At 47.8% G+C, this 25,439-nt stretch overlaps 1 protein-coding gene across 2 annotated transcripts in view; it reads right to left on the bottom strand.

Moving 5' to 3' along the window:
- Positions 1 to 826: 826 nt before the first annotated feature.
- Positions 827 to 25,439, bottom strand: part of LOC119856363 (myogenesis-regulating glycosidase-like) — a 35,893-nt gene continuing 11,280 nt past the window's right edge. For both annotated transcript variants that reach the window (XM_038403765.2, XM_043514862.1), the window contains one exon: positions 827 to 8,091. In XM_038403765.2, coding sequence (XP_038259693.1) covers positions 5,872 to 7,908 — 2,037 coding nt within the window. In that variant the 5' untranslated portion in view covers positions 7,909 to 8,091 and the 3' untranslated portion in view covers positions 827 to 5,871. The remainder of the gene's footprint in view (positions 8,092 to 25,439) is intronic.

The raw sequence follows: 25,439 nt of genomic DNA, 5'->3' as shown, positions 1-25,439 counted from the left end.
TCAGGAGAGAGAGCTTGCTGATAGCAGCTGCTGTCTCAACTTCCTGATCTACTTAAAAAGGGAGTGTACTTAGAGTGCGGTCAGTGTACTTAAAGGGGCAATGCACGTCTCTCTGCCTTGTAGAGTGTGAGGCTACATTAACAACGTGTTAAGCCTTGGGGGCTCAGCCGAGTGGTAGTTCATCATTTAGCAGTAAGGCATGAATTCCCTTGGAAATATCCCTATTCCCTTGGAAATATCCCACCCTCTGACTTCACCACCTCAACCAAGCTTCACAATCATCATTGCTGTGTACAGTATTACATTGTTTAAAACTTATACTGTATGTGTGTATATATATAATATAATCTTTTGTCTGGTGAAAAAAATTTCTCTGGAACCTAATCCCTCCTATTTACATTAATTCTTATGGGGAAATTGGATTCGCTGAACATCATTTCGCTTAAAGTCGCATTTTTCAGGAACATAATTATAATGTTAAGCGAGGAGTTACTGTCCAAAGAGAAGGTCTAGCTCTACCAGATCCAGATAGAGTAGGACTTACTCCTAGCTCTGTACCATATACACAGCCCCAAATTACACCCCTCTATTCTGCAGCCACCTCATCCTTCAAACCTATCTGTAATTTACCACCCACTCTCAGCCCTGCGTCTCTTTCAGCTCCATAGCTTTCCAACTTCATGCTTCCCATTGAAGAGCTCCAGTCTGGAGCCTGCATGGGGGTTTGTGTAACACACACAGCTGGCTGCAGCTTTACCCTTTTCAATATAATGGCAGTTGGTCTTGGTGTATGGTGCCACTCATGCTGAAGGAAGGAGGCGAACCAAAGGGGTTGAAAGTATCTTTTATTCAAAATGAATAGTTTGAAATATGATACATCAGTGATCATGTGAAAAAGGAAGGGCCAAGTTTCATACATACAGAATTTTCATACATACAGAAAAAAAAGTAAGAGAAGTCAGGAGAGAAACACTATTTGCAGCAAAGGAGCTCTGCACAGGTTCTTAAATTAAAGTTTAATCATCATCAGCTCTTCATGTAGATATCAGTTTTGAAATTTGACAGCCAGCGTTGCAGCAGAAACATGTACTGGGGCTGGACTAGTGGCATAAGTGAATTGTGTTGTTTTGCACCAAATGTATGCCATGTTTTTTTCCCAGCACTCAGCTGTAAGTGAAACCTGTCATGTTAAAATAGAAAATGCACCTTGTGCTGTAAATAAGCAAGTGGTTAGGGCCCCAAGTGATTTTCTGGACTGTTATTGTGAATCAGAGAAATATCCTTTCTTTTTTTACCAAAAATATGGTCCTCAACTGAGCAAGGTACTTCAGCCTGGGCCTAGCTTTAAGCCAATAAATAGTCCCATTAAAGACAAGTGCATGCTTTGATACCTTGCTAAATCCTGGACATGGTGCATTCTCTGGGCTACATTCTGTTCTCACTTTCACCAGTGTTGAATAACTCCAGCATCAGCTGGGCTATTCCCTAGTCACACAATGGAATTGGGAGCAAAACTGCCTCTCTTCTTTCCCTTCGCTCTGTTGATCTTCCAAAAGAAAATGGCACAGGGAACTTCCCCTTTCCTGTGGGAGAAGGATCTTCTATAGGCCAGTCCTAAACATACATCTTTCCTTGTCTGCAGAGCTCACAAAGGGAAAAAACCCTCCAACAAACCAAACAGATCTATATTTTACGACGGACCATTTATACATCAAGCCCTGACCCCTGAGAAATTAGATGGGGGTGTAGGGTAGGGTGGGAAGGAAAACAAGCCTGATTCTCTGAGGCTTTTACATTTTAAAAAGAGCAATTAAAAAGGCCTTGTGACTCAAATTTAATTTTACAGAACGTCAGGTGTGAAAGTAACCTACAACCTACATTCATCACTGCTGATGCAATTGTTCCCACGAAGTTGTTGCAGACAGACCTAGGTGGTTAAAAATTCCCTTTATCCTCCCAAAGCTATTTCAGTTAACAGGAGAGTTGCGTTGTTTCTTCAGTAATTAAGAGAGTTAGAAAACTGGTTAAAACGAACATTAGAATCTGACTTGCAAAGGCATATGCAGATTTATAGCATTGTGCAAAACGAATACAGTAGTGCAGGATTAAAATAAAATAATAATACAAACATAATCTGAGCCACCCCTGCATCAGGCCCAACTGCAGCTCAGCCATTCCCAGAGGTAGGGCTAGACAGATATTTTGGTGGCAAATCTGAACCAGTCCACCCAACTCCATCTCAACAGGTATTTCCTTGACCCTGGGTTTTGTGCAGTTACACTCCTTACAAGCCTAAAACAATCTATTTCACTTCATCCCTTTTAGTGGTACAGTAAGTAGAATTCAAGCCAGGGGACATTCTAGTGTGGAACCCTTGCATTTGGAAAGGATCCAAATCAATCCATTCCCAGTCCCTCCTAGTTCAGAGCAGGGAAGTGGAACTAAAAGACAGACACCTTTTTGGCCCCCCCATCAGGTTGCTCGGTATCATTAAGGAGCTGAGCCACTTCCCATTTTGTTTTCGGGAGGTAGGAGAAGGCTGGCTGCGAAACGAATTCTACATAGCAATGCTGAAGCTCCTCTGAACGCCAGTTTTGCACAGGACGGAGGTTGCCACTGATCCTGGGGATGTATTTGTGCTGCTGTCCAGCTGCCTGCAAAACATGTTCAACCATTTCTTCTGTAGCTTCCTGGCAGCTATTTCACTTGGTCTCCCAGCCGCTGTGGCATTTGGTGGAGAAATAAGGATGCTCTCGTGTTACTAACATTTCTTCCTAATCAGTTCAATTAAATAGTTCAACTTTCAAAAATAAAATTCTTTTGTTTGAAGGGGAGGATGTGTCTTTAGGGAACTTGGATGTATCTAAGCTGTGATGAGTTTTCTGGCTGAGTTCCTTTGTGGCCTTCACAACTTGTGGCCCAATTAAGCATCTAATACCATTTTTGCACAACCACTAGGATCCAGCTCCATTAAACAGACTTCACATACTATTGCTCACATTCTCACTCCCTAGTCAACCTCTACACAACAAAGAGGAAGTTATAAAAGTACCCTGGAATTCCAGCTGCTAGTTATTTCTGGGTGTTCTACCTTTAGGAGCAGCCAGTGGTTAATTGAGGTATCTGGTGACACAGAGGCCATGGTTCTACGTTCTGTCTCATTTCTGCAGCCCCGTTGCTTCAATGGTGGCAGGAAACGAAAAGTGCAATAATCTTATGGAGAGGTTCAAAGGTTTCCTGCCACCACCCATGAAAACTTTTCACTGAAGAGTTCCCCAGCCAGCTGGAATCTCTGGAACAGGGATTTGTGCAGCTCAAGTCTTCAGGCTCACACTGAAAGCACAGCCAGGCATGTTCTCCCTCTTTAGGGTTCCCTCCCCCACCCATACCCCAGCTTTTCTGCACTAGAGACAGCTGTTTTGTAGGGACACTGTCATGTCTGTCAGTCCTCTCGGATAAAGGGAGGGTTGGGTCATTTCACCAGTCAATATAGCCAAACCCCATGCTAGCAGGAGATGCCAAGGGATTAACGGTGCAAGACTGCTCTGGTCAATTTGTACACAGAGACCTTATGCCCTGTACTCAGGATCTCTGATATTATCCAGATGCTGCAGCAAAGCTGCCCTCCCAAGAATCCTTCCCCATAACTATGCATATGTCTAATCAAAGGAAAAACCCCCACAAGAGTTGAAAATGAGGCACAGTTAGGAGTCCTCCAAGACATAGCCTTGACATATCTTCACTGCTTAAATCAGTTTCAAGTCGCACCATCAAGGAGTGGGTCTAACTTGGGGCATCCAAACTTTGCAAGAGCAAGTTGCTAATGTAGCCTTTGGGATGAGCTCAGGCCGAGCACCTACATTGCACATTTAAGCTTAAACCACTTGAATTAGAGACAGAGCACACAGCATTCGCTTGCACCTGCATCTTCCTTGATAGGAGACTAGGACAGGGTGGCTGCTAGAATTCACCAGCAGCAACTCAGCTCTAACCTTGCCTTGCAGTCTCAGGGCCAAATCCTGCTAAGGATGAACTCAAGAGCCATAACTCTCATTGACTTCAATGGTGCAAGATCAAGCCCCTAGGACAACAGTAGCTGCTATCTCAGGCAACCCCAGGCACTGAACTGGGGACTTCCAGAGCTAACACCACAAGTCTCTACAGCTTGAGATACAGAGCTAGGATTCGTAGGAGGGGCAGTGGTATACTCACATCCTCTGTGGCTCAGGTACAGAGGACAAAGGGTAACACTCCCTCACAGGTCAGTTAGAATTGCATTTTATCTTCGGACCAAAACTTCAGATTTCCTGCTTCTAGAGTGACAGTACATGACATGGGGCCAAGTTTTCCAAAGTGCTCAGCACTCAATGGCTTCCACTGAGCCACTTCATTTAGGTGCCTACATGGGAGCCAGTGAGCGTTGGGCTTTTTAAAAATAGCAACAAACAGAAAAACTGACCCAAGAAACTTTAGACAAAATGGAGACCGTTAGAAGAGACAGTCCATGCAATATGAGCTTAATCGGACTAGGAATACCACAAGCTTTCCTTGGAAACAATGGAGAAGCCTGATCAGCACAGCTCTGTTCAGTGCAAACGTCATTGCTTTTCATATGGATACGTAGGTCGGCAGCAAAAGTGGCGGATCCATTTGTGTGCAGCGGGCAGGCACCTGCAGTCTCAGGGGAGTGTCATATGCACCTTTCGAGAAGTTATTTTGCTTCTGACCATTCCTCTGACAAATAACCAAGCTGCAAGCACATCTTTAAAAGGGGAAAGAGAAGTATTGGCAGGATAGGTGTGTAACAAAGAAATCCATTTTACTCCCTTGAAAGAAAATACACAGTGTGAATGTTGTTGCTCTACGGGGAATGGTGTTAACAGCAGAGTCGGTGCTCTAGGAGGAGATCCTTCCAGTAGATATTAGCAACGGGCTAGGATGCAATAATGCAACCTGCCCGGTTAAGTAACATACAGTTAAAATACTTGCAGGTAAATCGAGTAGCCTGGCCCGCCGGGTACTCGAGAGAGTAGGAGGGTTGGGCATTTGAGTCCAGACCAATGCTGGACTAAGGAATAAAATATATAGTTAGATTTATCCTCTTAAAAAAGTCATTTTTAAATAATATTTGCCACATTATAAAATGTAAGGCTAGTTGTGCTGTAGTAACCCACTGCTTCCCATGTTCGGATCATTCCCTGTTCCCTTTCAACATTGCTTTCACCCCTGGGGTCAGAGCTGTCCTCCCTTTGTTCAGTTGCAGGCCATCTTGGCAACTTGCAACAACTCCAAGACTGCATTTCATTCGCATTAAAACTGAGCCGATTGCAGCTGCACTTGCGTTGGGGAGAGGCGTGGCCCAGGAACTACGGGCCCCAGCATGCACTGCTTCCTGTTGAAGCACGCAGCCTTTCATTGAGATCAAGATGGAGCATTGCACTATGCGATTTGGATTCATAGGCTGCACCTAGAAGAGGGGGGCCTATGGCAAACATTGTAGGCCCCCCAGGGGCCATGTTTCTAAAGGAGAAATAAAATAATAATAATAAAAAAAACCAAATACATGCCGCACAGCTAAAAACCCAGGGGTGCGTTTACGTCTTGAACTCAGAGATTTGAAAAGGCTTCCTGCATGCATCTTGTGATGCTATTATTCCTTTTGCATTTATATATATACACCACAGCCCAAACTGGAGTGTCTCTCATTGACAAAATAGAGGATATTTAAAAAACAAACCAAATCCTATTAATTTCCCATTCCCCTACAGCACCCCTCCCCAAAGAAACACACTGTGCATTTAGAATTATTTGTTTTAAGATCCTAAAGTAAGGCATGGTTACCACAAAGATTAGAGTGGATGGAGGAGTCTGTTAAGATACCCAGAGGAAATAAGCAACTTCGTCCAAGTCAACGGGATAGTCTGTTAACAGGACTGGGGTCTTCTCAAACAGCTCCCCTTTGTAACTGCGCCATTTGCCGGCCGGGAGGTACACATCTCGCTCTTGCTTGCCCAGCTCCAAGACAGGGGCCACCATGAGGGTGTCCCCAATGAGGAACTGGGAGTCGATCTTGTGAGCGAATTCATCACTGGGAGAAATCCACCAGATGGGCCGTATGATGGGGTCTCCCGTGTCGGTGACCTCCCCAGCCAGCTCCAACAGGAGAGGGGCAACCAGGGACTCATGCAGCTCTGTGAACTTCTGTGCAATCTCAATCACTGCCTTGTCATAGAGCCAGGGGGGTATGGAGAACTGCATGGAGGGCATGAAGGCCGACAGCTCTAGCCAGCGGATGTACAGTTCCTGGTCTGGGATTTCAACAGCACCTTCTGTCTTGTTGGGGAAAAAATTCCCACCAATCATGTCAGCTGAAACAAAAGGGTACCCCAGCATGCTAATGGTGAGCACGGTAGGGATCAAGGACTTGAGGCCAAGCTCATATCCCCAAACCGAGTCGCGGTCAATGATGCGGAAGAAGCACGAGATGTTTTGGGACTGGTAGCCGACCCTGACTTCGGCGAGCTCGTAGAACGGAATGGCCATTTCCGTGTACCGTCTGGACCAGATGCTGGGATCCGACAAGGGCCTGAAGGTGCTGAACTGCTTTGGAAGGTAGCTTACCTCACCAGCGTCAAATTTAAAGGATGCTATGCCGTACTTTGACCGCAGTTGTTTCAGGTGGCTCTGAAACCACTCCCTGGCTGTGGGATTGGTAAAATCCAATATGGCCCCAATGCCGTTCCACCACTTCACCATCGCAGGGAGTTTCCCTGTCGGCTCCTTGATAAAGAGCTGCCGCTCTATCCCCACTCCAAAATTGGAGGAATTGTAGTTTATAAAGGGATGCGTCCACAGGGTAATTTTAAATCCTTCTTCTTTCAGTGTTTTGAACATTTCTGTCACATTAGGGAACTTTACCGGATCAAAGTCGAAGTCGCCATAAGTCTGCGTGTAGATGTCGTCAATTTCAATATGGCTGCAATTAAACCGGTACTTTTTAATCTTTTCTGCAAAACGCAACAGCTTATCCTGGTCAATATGATTTTTGTACAGAGCCCATGTAGACCAGATGGGGTACCGGAAGGCGTTTTCTGATGGGATCTTAGAAGGCTTGTTAAAGTACCTGCGCACCATGTATTTGTGAATGGAGGTCACATCCGAGCCGACGCAGACACGGTAGCTTAGCTCCGGGAAAGGCTGCTGCCCAAGTGGAGGTTTGTAGGGAGAATCCTTATACCTGGCCTGAAAGAAGAGCGACCGTTCACTGGCATTAAACCCCAGGTGGAAGGGCACTGAGTCGTTGATCTTTATAGCTGCCGCTTTCGAGGACAGCCAGTACCTTTCCAAGATGCCTCCAAAGCTGCCCCTAAAGGAATACACATCGCTCGTCACAAAGGGCATGGGCTCCTGGTACCCTGGCAGTCTGATTGGCCAGTGCTGGACGCTCATTTCACAGCCCCCATACCAATGAGCGTCCTCCCAAAACATGGTGTGCTCGACCACCGCGTCTACCACAAACTCCTCCCAGCGAACGCGGTAGCACATAACCGTGTCCTTGGGCTTGACTGTCTGAATGAAGAAATTCAGCTTCCCTCTGTCTGATCTGGTGCAGCTTAAAATCTCCCTTTCTTTCGAGCAAGACTCCAGGTCGAGGGTGCCCGACTGGAAGGCCAGTCTGAAGACCACCTCCCCATTGTGGTTTTTGATGATGAACCCATCCTTCCTCAGGTCCATCAATTCCGTCTTTAGCCGCTCCGCCTTCCTGAGAGATGCCATGTAGTAGCACCAAGCCACCACCGCCGCAATTAACAAGATGAGCCCGACGACTACTGCACCAATCATTGGCTTCAGCTCCTTGGATGGCTTCTGCTTCACCGGGTTGAAGTTTTCCGGGAGGAATGTGTACATGATGCTATTCTTTCTCAAGTGCTTGCTCCTAAACAACAACAAGACGGCTGATTTTAACAAAGCCGAAAACGCTTAGTTTCTTTTGGTAGAGTTCTTGTCTGGCTCTCAAAAAAAGGAAAGGAACAGTGGTGTATGCAGCTATGATTTCTTCTCCAGATCCCTTCAATCCCTGAACAGTAGTGTCTGAAACAGAAGGGGGAAAGATACATATAAGCATCCTCTAAGTCAGGGGTGGGCAAACTTTTTGGCCTGAGGGCCACATCAGGATTGCAAAACTGTATTGAGGGCCAAGTAGGGAAAGTTGTGCCTCCCCAAACAGCCTGGCCCCCACCCCCATCCACCCCCTCCAACTTACCGACCCCTGACTGCCCCCCTCAGAACCCCTGACCCATCCAACCCCCCTGCTCCTTGTCCCCTGACTGCTCCCTCCTGGGACCCCCCACCCCTAACCACCCCCCCCCAGGACCCCACCCCCATCCAACACCCCTGCTTCCTGTCCCCTGACTGCCATGCCTCCTATCCACACCCCCGCCCCCTGACAGGCCCTCCTAATCTAAACAGACAAGGGAGACAGGGTGGCGAAGGAGGAGAACCATCCAAGCAGAGTCAACAACGTGATGGAAGCAAATGGCATGTTAATTATACAGAGAGAGAGAGAGCGAGAGTATGTGTGTGTGTTTAGTTAGGAGGGGGATCAGCTAAGTGGAAAGCAAAGCGCATGGAGAGGGGACACTGAAGGAAAAGGGGGACAGGGCTGGGGAGAAGAGGGTAAGAGGGTAGATGTGAAGTGAAGTAGAAGTGAAAAGACTCTGTGGGAGGCAGAAAGGATGAGCAAATAGCCAATCAGCATAGGGCAGAGGAAGTCCCGTCAAAACTTTAGAAAATGTGCTGGATGTCCCCAGGTCCCTGCTTTCGCTGTTTCTGCTCCTACTGGCTAAAGCGGTGGTCCCCAAACTGTGCGGGTGCAGAGGAACGTTTGGGGGGCATGGCGGGGCCTGGGCCAGCCCCCATGGGTGGCAGGGAGGGAGCACCACCAGCCCTGCTCTGACCCCAGCTCCTGGTTATGGCTCTGCTCCTGGCCCCGTCCCCAGCCCTGACCCCAGGCCCAGCCCCAGCTCTGCACCGGTTGTGGCCCTGGCTGCCGGCTTGGCCTCAGCTTCCTTCCAGCTGTGGCCCCAGCTCCACTCCCGCTCCCAGCCCCGCCCCGCCCCGCCCCCAGCTGCGGCCAGCCCAGGTCTCAACCTTTGGCTCCCGGCCTGGCTGCGACTCCAGCCCTAGCCTTGGCCCCCATCCCTGACCCTGCTCCCAGCCACGGCCCCAGCCCCAGTTGTGGCCACACTTCCCAGTCCTGGGGGGGCGTGAGGTAAAAAGTTTGAGGACACTGCCAAAGGCAGATGCAGTTTTCATGTCAAACTGACTCAAAACTGACCACCGCATTTCCATTCGGTTTAACAGACCAAAACAATCTTTCGATTCGGGACTGTCAAAATGTTTACCAAAAACATTACCTTCTTTTTACCAAAAATTGTCAAAACATTACCAAATATTTTTGATTCAGAACTTTCCATTGAAATACCAATTTCTTTCATTCAATGATTCCATCCAGTTTGGGATTAAAACAAATGTTGAAACACCAGAATTTCCTGTAAAACAAAAATTCCGATTTTTGTTTAGCCAGACTGCATGTGTGTTGAAGAGAAGATGGTAATCAGAGAAACACAGGACTAGGCCTTCCTAGTTTTAAAAGTCTGGATTAAGGCATTAGCTTGCTTAAAATAGAGGCCAAACTAAAAAGCTTACACACTTTTATTGGGCAGTGCTAATTAACAGCCACAGAAGAATAACCAGGTGATGATCTCCAACAACCAAACTTAATTTTATCTATGTCTAAGGGCATGGCTACACTTGCAGATGTAGAGCGCTTTGAGTTAAACCCGCCTTCGGAGAGCGCACTAGGAAAAGTGCTGCAGTCTGTCCACACTGACAGCTGCAAGCGCACTGGCGTGTCCACATTTGCGGCACTTGTAGCAGCATTGGGAGCAGTGCATTATGGGCAGCTATCCCACAGAGCACCTCTTCCCATTCTGGCGCTGTGGCTTGTGGGAAGGGGGCAGAGGGTGCAAGGCATTCTGGGTCCTGTCGCACCGCCCCGTGATGCATCGGTTCACATCCCAGCAATCCTTCTGCTTCCGTTCACAATTGGCACCAGCTTTCAACATTTTTTCTACTGCGCGCTCTGTCTTCCCTTTCAGTCTGCGGAAATGGGGCCCGAACTGCTGAGGAGTATGCTGATGGGTCTCGCCAGGACGTCATGTTTGGCAGTTGAGTTATTCCTTAAGATCCAAAGTGACAGTGAGGACTCCGATGATGATATTGACATGAGTAATGCGTAGGACAGGAGATTGCTTGTGGCATTCACGGACATGCTCACCACCGTGGAATGGCACTTTTGGGCTCGGGAAACAAGCACTGAGTGGTGGAATTACATTGTCATGCAAGTCTGGGATGACGAGCAGTGGCTGCAGAACTTTGGGATGAGAAATGCCACTTTCATGAGGAGCTCGCCCCCACCCTGCAGCGTAAAGAAATGAGATTGAGAGCTGCCCTGACGGTGGAGAAGCGGGTGGCTATTGCAATCTGGAAGATGGCAACTCCAGGCAGCTACCAATCAGTCGCTAACCAGTTTGAAGTGGGGAAGTCAACCGTTGAAATCGTGTTGATGCAACTTTGCAGGGCCATTAATCACATCCTGCTCAGAAGAACCGTGACTCTGGGTAACGTGCACAACATTGTGGCTGGCTTCGCACCAATGGGTTTCCCTAACTGCAGAGGGGCGATAGATGGGACGCATATTCCAATTCTGGCACCAGCTCACCTAGCCTCTGAGTACGTTAATCGGAAGGGGTATTTCTCGATGGTTATCCAGGCGCTTGTGGATCACTGTGGGCATTTCATTGACATTAAAACAGGCTGGCCTGGAAAGGTGCCTGATGCATGCATCTTTCGGAACACTGGCCTGTTCAGGAAGCTGCAAGCCGGGACTTTTTTCCCCAGACCAGAAGATCACCATAGGAAAAGTCAAAATGCCCATTGTGATCCTTGGAGACCCCGCTTACCCTTTAATGCCGTGGCTCATGAAACCCTACACAGGGAGCTTTGACAGCAGCAAGGAGCAGTTCAACAACAGGCTGAGCCAGTGCAGAATGACTGTGGAGTGTGCTTTTGTCCGTTTAAAGGGCCACTGGCGCTCTCTGTATGGGAAGCTGGACCTGGCTGATAACAGCCTCCCCGCGGTTATATCCGCATGCTGTACCCTCCATAACATTTGTGAAGGGAAGGGTGAAAGATTCACTCAGGCATGGAAATCGGAGATTCAACACCTGGAGGCTGAATTTGAACAGCCAGAGAGCAGGGCTATTAGAGGGGCCCAGTGCAGGGCTGCAAGGATTAGGGATGCCTTGAGGGAGCAATTTGAGGCTGAAAGCCACCATAATGTCTGGTGCCCTGCACGGGAGAGAAGTGCAGTGGTTCCAATGTTAGTAGGAATCTGTGTGTGCTACTCTGAGTTGCAGTGCCTGTTGCTTTCCTGGGCTAAGGTATCTTTTACATTATGCAATAATAAAGAAGTTTTCAAAGCAAAAATAACCCATTTAATGAAAAGAAACAAAACTGCTTGGGAAACAGGAAAAGGCAAGGAGGTGAGGTGGGGAATGGTACAATCATAGATTTGCGTATGTCCTGTTACCATACTCAGCCTTCCTGTCTGGAGTGCTGTGCAATGAGTGCTGCACTTCAGGATGGCTATACTGCATGGTGATGGGGGTTGAGTGCAGTGGGTAAGGGTTGTAGTTTTCAGGGCTGGGTGGTGAAGCTACAGGTGTTGGAGGCAGCTGGTGGCGAAAGAACCCGGACGTTGGGGAAAGTGGGTTGGAGGTGACATGGGGGCACAAGGGAAAAAGTTTTGGGACAAGGGGCTGCAGGGACGGGCAGGCACGGTAGTGCTCCACCTGCATGGCTACGAGTGCCTGGATCGAGTCCGCTTGGTGCTCCATGATGCTTATCAGCCGCTCTGTGCTTTGGTGCCAGCAATCCGCATTCTGCTGGCGGACCCTCCTTTCACTCTCCCGCCACTCCTGCACTTCTTGAATTTCATTACTTGAATGCTGCATGACTGCATGCAGCATGTCCTCTTTGCTTCTGCGGGGCCTCTTCCTGATTCTTTGCAGCCTCTCAGCCGGTGATAACACAGACGACTGAGATCTTAAGGTTGCATCTGTAAAGGCAAAATGCAACCCTTAGCAGAGGCAGCATTGTTCACACCAGAAAGAGCAATGATTCCCCCGTACTTAAGGGCACGCACAATCTACACAATAGCATAATTTGCCCATCCCAAAGCAAGCGCACATAACCCACGGGAGCCCCAAAATGGTGAGTAAGCACAGGGTCAAGGGGGACTGATTCTTTCATGGCTGGGGTTCTATGCCTTGAGGACAGCCAACAGCAGCAGGGGGCCCCTATACGGAACACTGTCCCCACAATTTCCACAGGAGTTCGTCCTGGAAGATATCTCACTGCTGAGGGTGACCTGGGAAGCAAGGGAGGGTCTTCTACTGCAATGTGGTTTCTGCCCTGGCCCATATGCAGCTTGCCTGTGTGCAGCAATGGTCCCCCGCCCCTCATGGCACAGTGGCGCGGACAAGTTAGTCTTACTGAGACAAGGACCACAGTGGCTCTCCCGAGAAACCTGCACAAGTTTGCATTGTCCAAGTTCTCAATGAGACCTTTGAAGAGATCACTGAGGCTGAAAATCGCAATGTGAGAGAGCACATCAATGCCCTATTCCGCATCCAGGCATGCATGCAGCCCTAACTCTCCTCACCCCAAGAGCCCGCACCAAATAACTTCCTTCCCAAAATAAAAGCTGCTTACTGGGAACCTCCTCTGGTGTTTGTCCTTCCCCAAACACTGGCCACCGTGACTGGCCACCTTCCTCCTGGCTTGAGAACAGCTCCTGGCTGCATCCATCTAGGGATGCCGGGGTGTCTTCCTCCTCCGGAGCATGCTCGCTCCCGCTTTTCTCCTCCTCCTGCCTTGTTGGACTGGGCTCTGAAGTGTCCATGGTGGTACTCGGAGTGGAGGTGGGGTCAGCCCCAAGTATCACGTCCAGCTCTTTGTAGAAACGGCAGGTCGCAGGGGCAGCACAGGAGCGGCTGTTTGCCTCGTGGCCTTTGCGGTAGGCATTCCGCAGCTCCCTCACTTTAATCCTGTACTGCCGTGTGTCCCGGTCATGGCCCCTTTCCATCATGTCCCTTGATATCTGCCCGAAGATATCGCAATTCCTATGGCTGGAGCGCAGCTGGGACTGGACAGCTTCCTCCCCTCAAACGCTGATGGGGGTCCAGCACCTTGCCATTGCTCCCATACTGGGGATTGCTTGGCGCGTGGAGGCATGGTCACCTGGAAAGATTCGCTGAAAGCACTCCACGCCTGGCTGAGCAAACAGGAAAGGGATTTTCAAATTTCCCAGAGAATTTAAAGGGCTGGTTAGTCACCTGAAGGCAGGGCAGTAGAGTTCAAAGTGATGACCAGCGTGGTTAGCACGGGCATTGTGGGATACTTTTAGAGGCCGATCAGAGCTCATTAACAGACCAGGGCGTCCACACTGGTGCCGCGGTGCTCCAGCGGGGGCACACAAAACGTGATTCCACTCGCCGAGGTGGAGTACCCAGCAGCGCTCTAGCCACGGAGTCAGAGCGCTCTATGTGCCTTGCCAGTGTGGATGGGTAGTGGGTTAGAGCGCCCTGGGCTGCTTTAATGTGCTGTAACTCGCAAGTGTAGCCAAGCCCTAAGTCTTCTCCACACAGTTAACTCAAGTTATCTTCACTCAATTAACAACGGTAGCATGAGAACAACCTCACTGTGGAACACCACTCAGACTGCACAGAGTGGTTGGACTGTCAGCTAACAAACTGTGCTAACTGAAGCGTTAGCCGATTCCCTCTCACCCACCTCTTGCATTCTCTCTGAGGCAGCTTGAGTTCTGTGGGGAGCAGACTGCGGTCCATTACATATCTGTACAATACTTAGCACTCTGGAGCCATGCTCCTTGACTAAGGTTCCTAGATACAGTACTGCCTTAATATGAATGGTTTAGAGTAAAAGGTTCTGTTTCTAGACCAGGTTGCCCCTTGGCTGGATCTGTTGCTTTTATTTTTAGCTGCTTTGTGAGTTGCATTTTTATTACGCCAATTGCACAAGTCTGAGCCTTTATATTGGCTTTTTAGCCACCAGAAGGTCCATTTGAACTGGGATTGTAGTCCTCAAATCCTACTGACACCTTGTCAATCTAATATCCCATCGCTCACAGCTGCTGCATAGCACACTGCATGAGCCAGTGTCTCATTAAAGCAAATGGAGAGATGCCAAATCTTCTGCAACAAACACTGCTGCCTACTAGAAAGGTTTCTAATGGGACTTAACTGGAGGATATGAATTTGCTGCTCTCATGTTTGAGGTTGATGGGGTGGTTATGTTGCCCACACACAAAGAGCAAATGCAGATTCTTGGGCTGATTTTCTTTTTAAGATTAAGGGGAAATTGCTTTTTCCCTTGTTTCAAAGCGCTTGCTCATGGAAATAATGGGAGCCCCTCTGTTACAAGCTGCATGCCTTCAACGCCTACGGAGGGACAGCAATGGTTATAAGCCCCTAGTGACAATACTGCAATGGAAAGCAAGAATTCTGCATGCACTACAAGGATATGCATAAAAGCTGTAACAGGAAGCCAGGGAGGATGTGGCAAGCTTCTAGGCAGAAGCTCTACGGTGAAACAGAGGAAGGATACCTTGTGCTAACACTGTGTCCTTCATTGTATGCAGTGTCATAGCCATGTTGGTCCCAAGACATTAGAGAGACAAGGTGGGTGAGGTAATAGCTTTTATTGGACCAACTTCTGTTGGCGAGAAAGACAAGCTGTCGAGCTACTCAGAGCTCTTCCTCTGGGAAAGGCACTCAGTGTCACAGCCACATACAAGGTTGAACAGGTAGTTTAGCAGAAGCACATATTCTAAGGGAACATTCAAGGTGAAGTGACCAGTTAACACCCCTGTAGTCATAGGACAAAAAGAGGCTACAGATTTCATGAGTGAGCACTTTTTATTGGCGGTTAGCTAATCCCCATCCTCTTAACTGTAACCCTTATCATAGAATATCAGGGTTGGAAGGGACCTCAGGAGGTCATCTAGTCCAACCCCCTGCTAAAGCAGGACCAATCTCCAACTAAATCATCTCAGCCAGAGCTTTGTCAAGCCTGACCTTAAAAACTTCTAAGGAAGGAGATTCCACCACTTCCCTAGGTAACGCATTCCAGTGTTTCACCACCCTCCTCGTGAAAAAGTTTTTCATAATATCCAACCTAAACCTCCCCCACTGCAACTTGAGACCATTACTCCTCTTTCTGTCATCTGCTACCACTGAGAACAGTCTAGATCCATCTTCTTTGGAACCCCCTTTCAGGTAGTTGAAAGCAGCTATCAAATCCCCCCTCATTCTTCTCTTCTGCAGACTAAACAATCCCAGTTCCCTCAGCCTCTCCTCATAAATCATGTGTTCCAGTCCCCTCATAATTTTTGTTGCCCTCCGCTGGACGCTTTCCAATTTTTTCACTTCCTTCTTGTAGTGTGGGGTCCAAAACTGGACACAGTACTCCAGATGAGGCCTCACCAATATAGAGGGGAACGATCACGTCCCTCGATCTGCTGGCAATGCCCCTACTTATACATCCAAAATGCCACTGGCCTTCTTGGCAACAAGGGCACACTGTTGACTCATATCCAGCTTCTCGTCCACTGTAACCTCTAGGTCCTTTTCTGCAGAACTGCTGCCGAGCCATTTGGTCCCTAGTCTGTAGCGGTGCATGGGATTCTTCCATCTTAAGTGCAGGACTCTGCACTTGTCCTTGTTGAACCTCATCAGATTTCTTTTGGCCCAATCCTCTAATTTGTCTAGGTCCCTCTGTATCCTATCCCTACCCTCCAGTGTATCTACCACTCCTCCCAGTTTAGTGTCATCTGCAAACTTGCTGAGGGTTACAGAAGTTGGTTCAATAAAAGGTATTACCTCACCCCTCTTGTCTCTCCTCTGTGCTCCTTATTCTAACAAAGCTCCTTGTTCAGAGATAGAAGAAAGCAATGCTGTGTGTGATTCCTCTGCATTATAGCAAAGGCTACGATTTAGTCACAGGTATTTTTAGTAAAAGTCACGGACAGGTCACAGTCAATAACCAAAAAGTCACGGACAGTGATCTGTCCATGACTTTTATGAAAAATACTCCTAACTAAATCTTACCTACTGATGGGGGTGGGGCAGTGCCCCTGCAGATGCTGCTGCTTCTGGAGGTGGGGGGTGGCCAGGGGTCCTGCTGCCGCTGCTGCTCCTGGAGGGAGGGCTGCCCCATGGCCCCACTGCCGCTGCTGCTCCTGGACCGCTGCTCCGGGGCAGTGCCCGGGACCAGTTGCCTGGGGCAGTCCTGGGGTCAGCTGCACCAGCCGCTGCAGCTGCAGAAATCACGGAGGTCCTGGAAAGTCACGGAATCTGTGACCTCCGTGAAAGATTCGAAGCCTTAATTACAGCCTGACATACCCCATAAGGGTTACAGTTAAAAGGATGAGGATTAGCCCCATGCCAGCAGTAGAATAAACTTCCCGGAGAAGATCAGATGAATTCAGGATCTGACCATCTCTAGGAAACTCTGCAAAATCTTCCTCTTCAAAACAGTTTTACCACCACTGAGTGACACCTGCAACACTGATCCCTACAAAAATTTTAAAAAAACAAAACCATTACCCTCAAAAGGGGGAGATGTGCCAGAAACTCCATGAAATCCACTGCTGTGAAATGTGCACTATTATCAATTTTGATATCACACCAAATGTTGCTAGCATTTTATATTATGTGCATAGATTAAAGCATGGGAGGAAGTGATAATTTGGGAAGGAGATGGGGGTAGAGGTACCAGGGGGTGACCAAGCCACTACTGATTTTTATAATCAGTTTAATAGATCAGGTTTTCACTTCTTCAGGAAACTTCAGAACTCCCCTCCTCCCGAATTTTCTGGTATCAACGGAAAAACAGAAACCCACACTATTGGAAACTTTTTCCCCCCTAGAAGCAACATAACTTTTAAACCAACAAACAAGTGTTCTGTTTCTGATTTTTGCATCAAAATACAGAATTTCAGCTTTGCTTAAACAAATAAAATGATCAGTTCTACTGGATAATAAAGACCCATGATTTTAATGTCTCACTTTCCATGCTGCTACCTAGGCATTGAGTTCCCTCATTAATTAAAATACCAGAAATCTTTGCTTTTGTTCAAGGCCTTGCTAAAAATCTTCTCTCTTTTCAATGATCATTCCCTTACTAATCATGTCAGCCTCTGCTCACAACACCCATGCCTTTGCTGTAACACTTGTTGAAAAACCAAAGTTTTCTGTCTTAAAACTAGAACCAACAGGACTTGTGGGGAAACATGAATATCTAACTCTATGAACTCTTATCTCAGACTTCACCTGCATTCCATCTCTGTCTGTTGGTCTCTGACTTTGCAAGCACATTTTAAATTCTCTAGCATTGAATTCATAGGACTACGTGTGTGTGCAAATTTCTGCCTGCCTGCAGGATTAGGGACTTGGACAATATTCTCTTCTGGACAGAATTATTATCAGTGCTTAGTAAACAGTACTCCTCTAAAGCACCTTGCATGCCCTTGAGCCCACATGAACAACAGCACGCATGCAGCTAACTTCTGATGCTAAAAGCCACTTTGTAATCCTTGGCACCAACACTCCAGCAGGAAGAAATAGCAAGTTTCCTCCTGGGGGAATTCTGTGCCAAAAAAATTAAATACTTTAAAATTCTGCTGCGCAACTGGGGCTGTCGGGTTCGGGCTGCCATGTGTGGGGCTGACAGCTCAAGCCTGGCCATGCATGGGACTGACAGTGGGAGATCACAAATTCTGCAGGGGAAAAAATTAAATTTTGTGGGGAACAAATTCTGCACTGCGCAGTGATGCAGAATTCCCCCAAGAGTACAAGTTGCCATGCCTCAAATGGCGAAGGTGCCTAAAGAATACAGGGATCTGCTTTAGCAGCTCTGACCATTACCTGTTATTTTCCAGTCCTAATTCCAGCAATGGGCAATGTTTGCCACTTCAGAGGGAGCAGAGAAATCCCCATGTTACTCTCCTAGGAACCCATTCTACAATGACCAGGACCCACTAGGAGTGGGGCCCTGTCAGGGTTTGTTCCCCACTCTGAATTCTAGGGTACAGATGTGGGGACCCACATGAAAGACCCCCTAAGCTTATTCCTACCAGATTAAGTTAAAAACTTCCCCAAGGTACAAACTTTGCCTTGGCCTTGAACAGTATGCTGCCACCACCAAGCGTTTTAAACAAAGAACAGGGAAAGAGTCCACTTGGAGACGTCTTTCCCCCAAAATATCCCCCCAAGCCCTACATCCCCTTTCCCGGGGAGGCTTGAGAATAATATCCTAACCAATTGGTTAAAAATCATCAAAGACCCAAACCCCTGGATCTTGGAACAATGGAAAAATCAGACAGGTTCTTAAAAGAAGGATTTTATTAAAAAAAAAAAAAAAAGAAAGGTAAAAATCATCTCTGTAAAATCAGGATGGAAAATACTTTACAGGGTATCCAGATTCAAAACACAGAGGATCCCTCTCTGGGCAAAACCTTAAAGTTACAGAAAACAGGAATAAACCTCCCTCTTAACACAGGGAAAATTCACATAAAACAAAAGATAAACTAATCCGCCTTGCCTGTCTTACCTCTACTGGTTGCAATATTGGAGACTTGGATTAGGATGGGTGGGAGAAGATGGATTTCTGCCTGGCCTCTCCGAGTCCCAAGAGAGAACAATCATATAAACAAAGAGCACAAACAAAAGCCTCCCCGCAAGATTTGAAAGTATCTTGTTCCCTTATTGGTCCTTTGGGTCAGCCAGGTTAGCTGAGCTTCTTAACCCTTTACAAGTAACAGGATGTTGCCTCTGGCCAGGAGGGATTTTATAGCACTGTATACAGAAAGGTGGTGACCCTTCCCTTTATTTATGACAGGCCCTAATCAGGTGTGCAATGCTGTAGCGAACGGGATCCCATCCTGACTTCCTGCAGAATAAGCAATTCAGGGGTTAAACTGCAGAGACTGAAGTGCAACCACCTGATGATACAAAGCCACTTTCCACCATCCTCGAGCCCAGGAATGAGGGAACCCAGGGATCTGTGGCATTTGGCCGTTGTACAGCTCACTTAATTAAACCTATCACCCATGTGGGTTAATCACCCCTTAATTCCACAACAATCCCATTATTTAAAGCAACTGAAAGGCTAGAAAGCTAAAGGCCTCTGACTGAGGGGTGAAGAGATTTGTCCAGTCCAGACTTCACAGGTGTTTTTCCCTTCATTCCATCTCCGAATAGCAGTCGTGTCCTTTCACTTTCTCTCAAACCTCAGGTTCCCTCCAGTTCCTGACTCATTCAGTTTCCCTCTTGCTGCGTCTCAGCTCTCAGTCACTGCTGACTCACAGAATCTCTGTGCAGTGGCGTTCTTATTGTTTTCCAGGAGCTGGCAGTGCCCGCGTGACTGCATTGCTAACGTTACAGAGAGATGGGATCATCGCCCATAAGGAGGGGGAAATGGGACATACACAGAATGAAAGGGCAGCGTGGGAGGGAGCATAGCATAGTGGACAGAACCAGACTAGGCAGGTTGAATTGCCTACCTGGGTGACCGTGGACAAGTCATTTAAGCTTCCCTTGGCCCCCGTTTCCCTTCTGAAAACAGAGCTAAAATTTCCCTATCTCACGTAATCCATTAATAATTATAAGGGGCTTGGACAACTGCAAGGAGGAGAGCCATAGAAATAGATAAAAAAAAAAAACCTATTGTGACACTGTCTCCTGCAGCCTTTGCATTTTTAAAATCTTTTGAGCCTCTCTGAACTCTATAAACACAAATTCAGCCTCAGACAGGCCACTACCTGGTCTCTAGTGCCCAAGGGTTTAACTTCAGCTCAGTGCAGGTGTGCTCCAGAAAAGGCTAAAACTCTTTGCTTGGGAGGGCTTGGATCAGCCCAGGAGCACAGAACTAGTTAGAACTCCAGGCTCAGTAGTTCTTTATTCACTCTTTCATGTCTTGTTGGAAATGCTATTTCCTTAAGGGCTGACCATGGCCGTGTTCTGTTTTCTCAGTTAAGTCGTCTGACAACTTTGCAGTCTCTACCTCCCTGGAAAATGGATATGTTTGGGATCATCCCGTTTTAGAGATGGGGAAACTGAGGCATGGGAAGGGGAAATGACTTGTCCAAAGTCACACAGCAGGTCAGTGGCAGAGCAGGAAATAAAACCCAGGGGTCCAGGCTCACAAGCACTTGTGCTAGCCATTAGGCAACACTTCTCCCCTCAAACACATGAGGACCAAATTGATGAAGTGCAACTCTCCTCTGGCTGGCTGAGAAGGAGCTAATAATGAAAGCCAGAACTGATGAGGACTGAAGGAATTCTTCATTGCCTATCTAGACAGGACGCCCACAGAGCACGGTGAAAATCCACATAGATGCACTCAATCTAAGTTATCACAAGCACGACACTGCTGGGATGAAATTTTGTCCCCACTGAAGTTAAGGTCAAAACTCCCACCGATTCCATTGGGGCCAGGATTTCACCCCTGGAACTTGGAGCCTACTTGTTCAACTGAGCAGGGGCTCACCCTGGAAGCAAAACAATGGGGTCAGGCTGGAGCCTCTTGACTCAAAATAGGAGAGCTCTGAGCATCTGTGTTGGAGGCAGAACTCCCTGTAGGCTTTGGAGCTAAGGAAAAGCAGGTGGATGCTACCCAGTGGACTCACAAGAACCCATAGGGCAAAACCCTGCTGAATTTAAAAAGCCTGCGGTAAACAGCAAAGGCGTTAGAGCTGTTGTATTCATTTAGACAGAATAAGTGGTAACATATCCCAGACACTGTGCAACATTAGACAGTGTTAAACAAGGTTTGGGGTTTGGTACACAGAGATCTCTGACTGTTTAGCACCATGGCAAACAAACCAGGAAACATCCTTTTAACCTTTTATTAAAAATAAAGAAAAGAAGGACAAACAACGAAAGCCTTTGAAATGTAAGGCATTAAATGAGGCTTTCACTTTAACAACTTCCCTTCCCTTTAGATGTAGAGAGTTTTTTAGAAGGGAGGGGGAAAAAAACCAATCACCTTGTTTGACAGACTCTCAGATGTATCAGAGATTGTCATGACTTGTCCTTGTTGGGGAAAAAGAGAAGTTAGTTGAGATGGGCTGGTGGGGATCCCATTTCAGCCCAGGTGGTGTTGATGAAGCCAGTAGAGGTGGCGATGATGTCTGGGTCTCTCTCTCTGGCTCGGTCTAGTCAGGGAATCTCTCAGGATTAGGACAAAGAAAGTCTTGGGAGACGGTGAGGGTGGCAGCCATGATGGTGAAACTTGCTAATTTTAATCCTCTAAAGTCTCTTTCTTTAAGGATTTACAAAAAGAGTGATGGGTGGAATAGCTCATCCCCCTCATTATTTTGTCCACCCGTTAGGTCTAGTTCCCAACACACCAATTTGGGTTAAGTTCTGGTTCCACTTTTCTTGTTTACGAGGCATGATAGTAACACAGTCCTTGAGATATCAAGCAGCCTTTTGGTTTGGACTCATTCAGTCTGCCTCCTGTCTGTACCTTTTCCCTTCGTCCCGCCCCTTCTCTGCCCCCTCTGCCGAGGCTCCCCGCCTGCTGCTTGCTCCTCTCCACTCCCTTCCTGGAACGAGGGGGGTCGCCATGGGGCCATGGCCCCATCACTTTTTCCTGCCTTTAGCAAGCGACGGGGGGAGGTGGGTAAAGCAGAGAGGAGCAAGTGGCGGGCAGGGGGGTCTTGGGGGAAGAGGCGGAGCGGGGGCGGGGTCTCAGGGGAAGGGGTAGAGCAAAGCACAGGCAAGGCCATGGTCTGGGCACTGGTGGGCCCCCCTCACCCTTCCACTTCTATGGATCTTCACTTCTGGTGCTCCAAAGGCAGCGGTGGGCCGGGATGCCTCCGGAGGGGTGCCCGCCACATCCATGACCTTTCGCCCCTACATGGCTGGCCTTCTGGGGAGGGAGGCTTAGCCTTCCCTGGCCTCTTCAATACGCCACCCATGCGGGGTGGGTTAGTAGAGAATCAGTGCAAGGGAGAGGTTGTTGAGGAAAACAGTAATAGAAACAGTTCTGTAGGCTAGCTTGCAGCGGGTGAAGATGCTTTGTACTGCACACTAATTCTTTACCTCTCCAGAAATTATTCCAAACACTATTTATTCAGTAGAGCTGGTGGAGAGGGGGAAATATATTTCACAAGTAACTTCCAAAAAAGTGCGTGTGTCTTTTCTGAAGTTTTCAATTGAAAAACTTCATTCCCGGGTTAGGGAAGCAAAGAACACTCTGACTTTACATTACCACCCCACCCCCAAGCGCCCTCCCCCAGGGGTGAAGTGAGCTGGGAAATGCTGAATTTTTCTGCCCAAAACTAAACAAACTCACCCCTTTTGATTTTTTTCCAAAAATGTTTTAACAAAAACTGAAATCTTGTGAAAACTTCTAATTTTGTTAATCACAAAAACTTTAAAAAAACAAAACAAAAAAAACCCCACTCACTCAAACCCTGCTTTGTTGGAAAACATTTTGATTAGTTCTAATGGTCAAAGAAAGATCTTCTCAGATGAGATTTGCAAAGAGACAGAGGGACACAGGGAGGGAGAGAAATATATAGGTAGATGCTTGACCATTAGGCACGTAAACTGATAGCTGCTCTGTTTCTATGGGGCCTCTTTTTCCTTGTGCTCATCTCTTGCCATTCTTGTGCTGCCTTCCAACGTTCTCTCGCCCTCTCTGCTCCCTCTCCTGTTCTTGCTTTGCGCTTTCTAGTCGTACACCCCCTGGCTGAGCTAGGCAAGCAGGCGGCCAAGTGAAAGCTGCTAGGATCTTGGCATATCCATGCTTCAAAACAGGATTATAATAACCCTCACTTGCCTGCTGCTGCCGCCTAGACCATAACTGGCAGGAGCAGCAATAGATGGGCTTTTGCCAGTTAGAAAAAGCCTTTGGTAGGGTCACTAGAACTCATTAGCAAAAAACCAAACAATCTCCCCCCCCGCCCGCCCGGCATGTGTGTGCGTGTGTGTCTTTCTTTCTGTCCAAATCTAATGACTTTGCAGTGTCTCATAAGCCTCCCACTAATTATGACTAAGGCTGCGTGTCTGTCACAGAAGTCACAGATTCCATGCCTTTCTGTCACCTCCGTGACTTCTGCATTAGCTGGCTCAGGGGCTGCCCAAGCCAAGCAGCCCCTGGGCCAGCAGCAGTTTGGGGGAGGGGGCTCAGAGCTGGAGCAGAGGGTTGGGGTGCAGGGCCGCGCTTACATCGGTGGGGGGCTCCCCAGTTCCCACTGGCATGTCCTTGCAGCTCCCTAGGTGAAGGGGCCAAAGGGCTTGCCAGCGCCTGCAGGCACTGCTCCCAAAGCTCCCATTGGTTGCGGTTCCCAGCCAATGGGAGCTGCGGAGCCGGCGCTTGTGGCAGGAGCAGCACGCGGAGCCCCCCAGTCGCCCCTCCCCCTAGGAGCTGCAGGGACATGCTGGTCGGAGCCAGGTGGGGAGCTTGCCAGCCCCACTGCCCAGCCTCTCTCCCCAGCACCAGCAGGGGTCCCAGGCCATGCGCCGCCGCCCGGCCCCCTCCGCCTCAGCACAGTAGGGGGTCCCGGGCTGCATGCCTCCGCCCGTCCTCCCCCCTCAGCACCAGCAAGGGTCCCAGGCCGCGTGCCGCAGACCGCCCCGCCCTCACCCCAACCAGCACCAATAGGGGTCCCGGCCCACCCCCCCCCTCCCCCCGAGCACCTGCGGCTCCCCGGCCCAAGTTTTAGTTAAGGGTATATAGTAAAAGTCATGGACAGGTCACAGGCCATGAATTTTTGTTTACTGCCCATGACTTTTACTAAAAATACTTGAGACTAAAACTTAGTCTTACCTGTGACTTATATTTGTTGTCTTCACTGCAGTTAACTCTAGTTCCATCTGTCACAATTCAGGGTAACTGCACCTGTATTCCCCCTCCAGGGTCCAGCCAGGACACTCACTCTCAGGCTTCTGGCTCCCAGCTGTCACCTCTCTTACGTGGACACCTGCATCTCTCTCTTTCTCCTGACCATGGTATTTCTAGGCTGCACAGTTCCTTATCTGCACTGTGAATTTCCCAGCGCAATCAGACTGCCTAAGCAGACCTGCTGTACTTTTCCCCTCGTAAGAGAACAGTGTAATTGCCAGAGATATAAGTTACCACACAGCTCTTTCTAAGCAAGTACATTTATTCTTAAAGTGAAAGCGTTACTGAGAAAACTCATTAAAAACGATAATAGAAGGTACACTCATGCTAATAAGCTTACCAAAGATCACTCCAACTCCAACAAGGCCTGTGGCCAGTGAACTGTTCTTAAAACAATTCTTAATATATGGGCTTCCCCTTAAGCCTGGGCCAGTCTCCTCAGATGACCTTCGTCTTCTTAGCATTCCAGTTACTTCCAGCACAGGTGGGGGAGGAGAAAGGCAAAGACATGCTGTTCCTTATTTTATACCCTCAATCCATATGCCTGCCTGAGACACTTGCTCCGACATGTCTTGGTGAACTTTGAGTCACAGTGATCAAGTAAACCCTCATTGTGTGGACTTGGGCAGCTGTCATTTAAATGGAAATCCCTTGATTACAAGACCCCTGCTGATGAATAGTCATGGAGCACCCTCCTGGGTGGGGATCCTTTGTATGTAACTAGCAAATTTACAGCATATTTCAGGAACAACCATAAAGCAAAATCTCATAACTTCATACGCACTAATGATATACATATTTGGACAGAACAATGGGTTTAGCAGATCATGACCTTTCATATGGTATCTCACATGACATGCTTTGTATGAAATATCACAACCATATAGAAATGATGAATATGGGGTTATAGGGTGCCATTCTGAGGTACGGTGTGTCATTTGCAGTCTCCTTTTCTTAAGTATTTCCTAGGACAGCCACTTAACTGAAAGTTCAGTCTTGTCTGGCTTGTTATTTTAAGAGTCCTTTGAAGCTCATAACACTTTCCAGGGTTCACCTTAGTCTTGTCTTCCCCTTAAATAAATTACATACAATCCCCTAGTAACATATAAACATTTGCATTTTTAAATACAATAAACTCCTAAGACACTTAAACTTAATTCAGTAAGATTTATCCAGGATATTGCCATATCTGCCACACCATCCACACACACAAACCCTTAAAATGAAGCGTGGTGCTGCTTTTAACTCCACTTGGCTGGCCAGTCACTGGAGGAGAATGTGGTAACAATAAGATGAACAGAAATAAGCAGAGAAGAAAACTTTACATTCAAGAGAGATGCAAGAGGTAATACTCTCTGCAGGCCTTAGGCATGGGGTGA

Source organism: Dermochelys coriacea, chromosome 5, assembly GCF_009764565.3.
Source record: "Dermochelys coriacea isolate rDerCor1 chromosome 5, rDerCor1.pri.v4, whole genome shotgun sequence".
NCBI lineage: Eukaryota > Metazoa > Chordata > Testudines > Dermochelyidae > Dermochelys > Dermochelys coriacea.
Note: the sequence above shows the minus strand (reverse complement) of the source record. Positions and strands in the feature narration are given on the sequence as shown.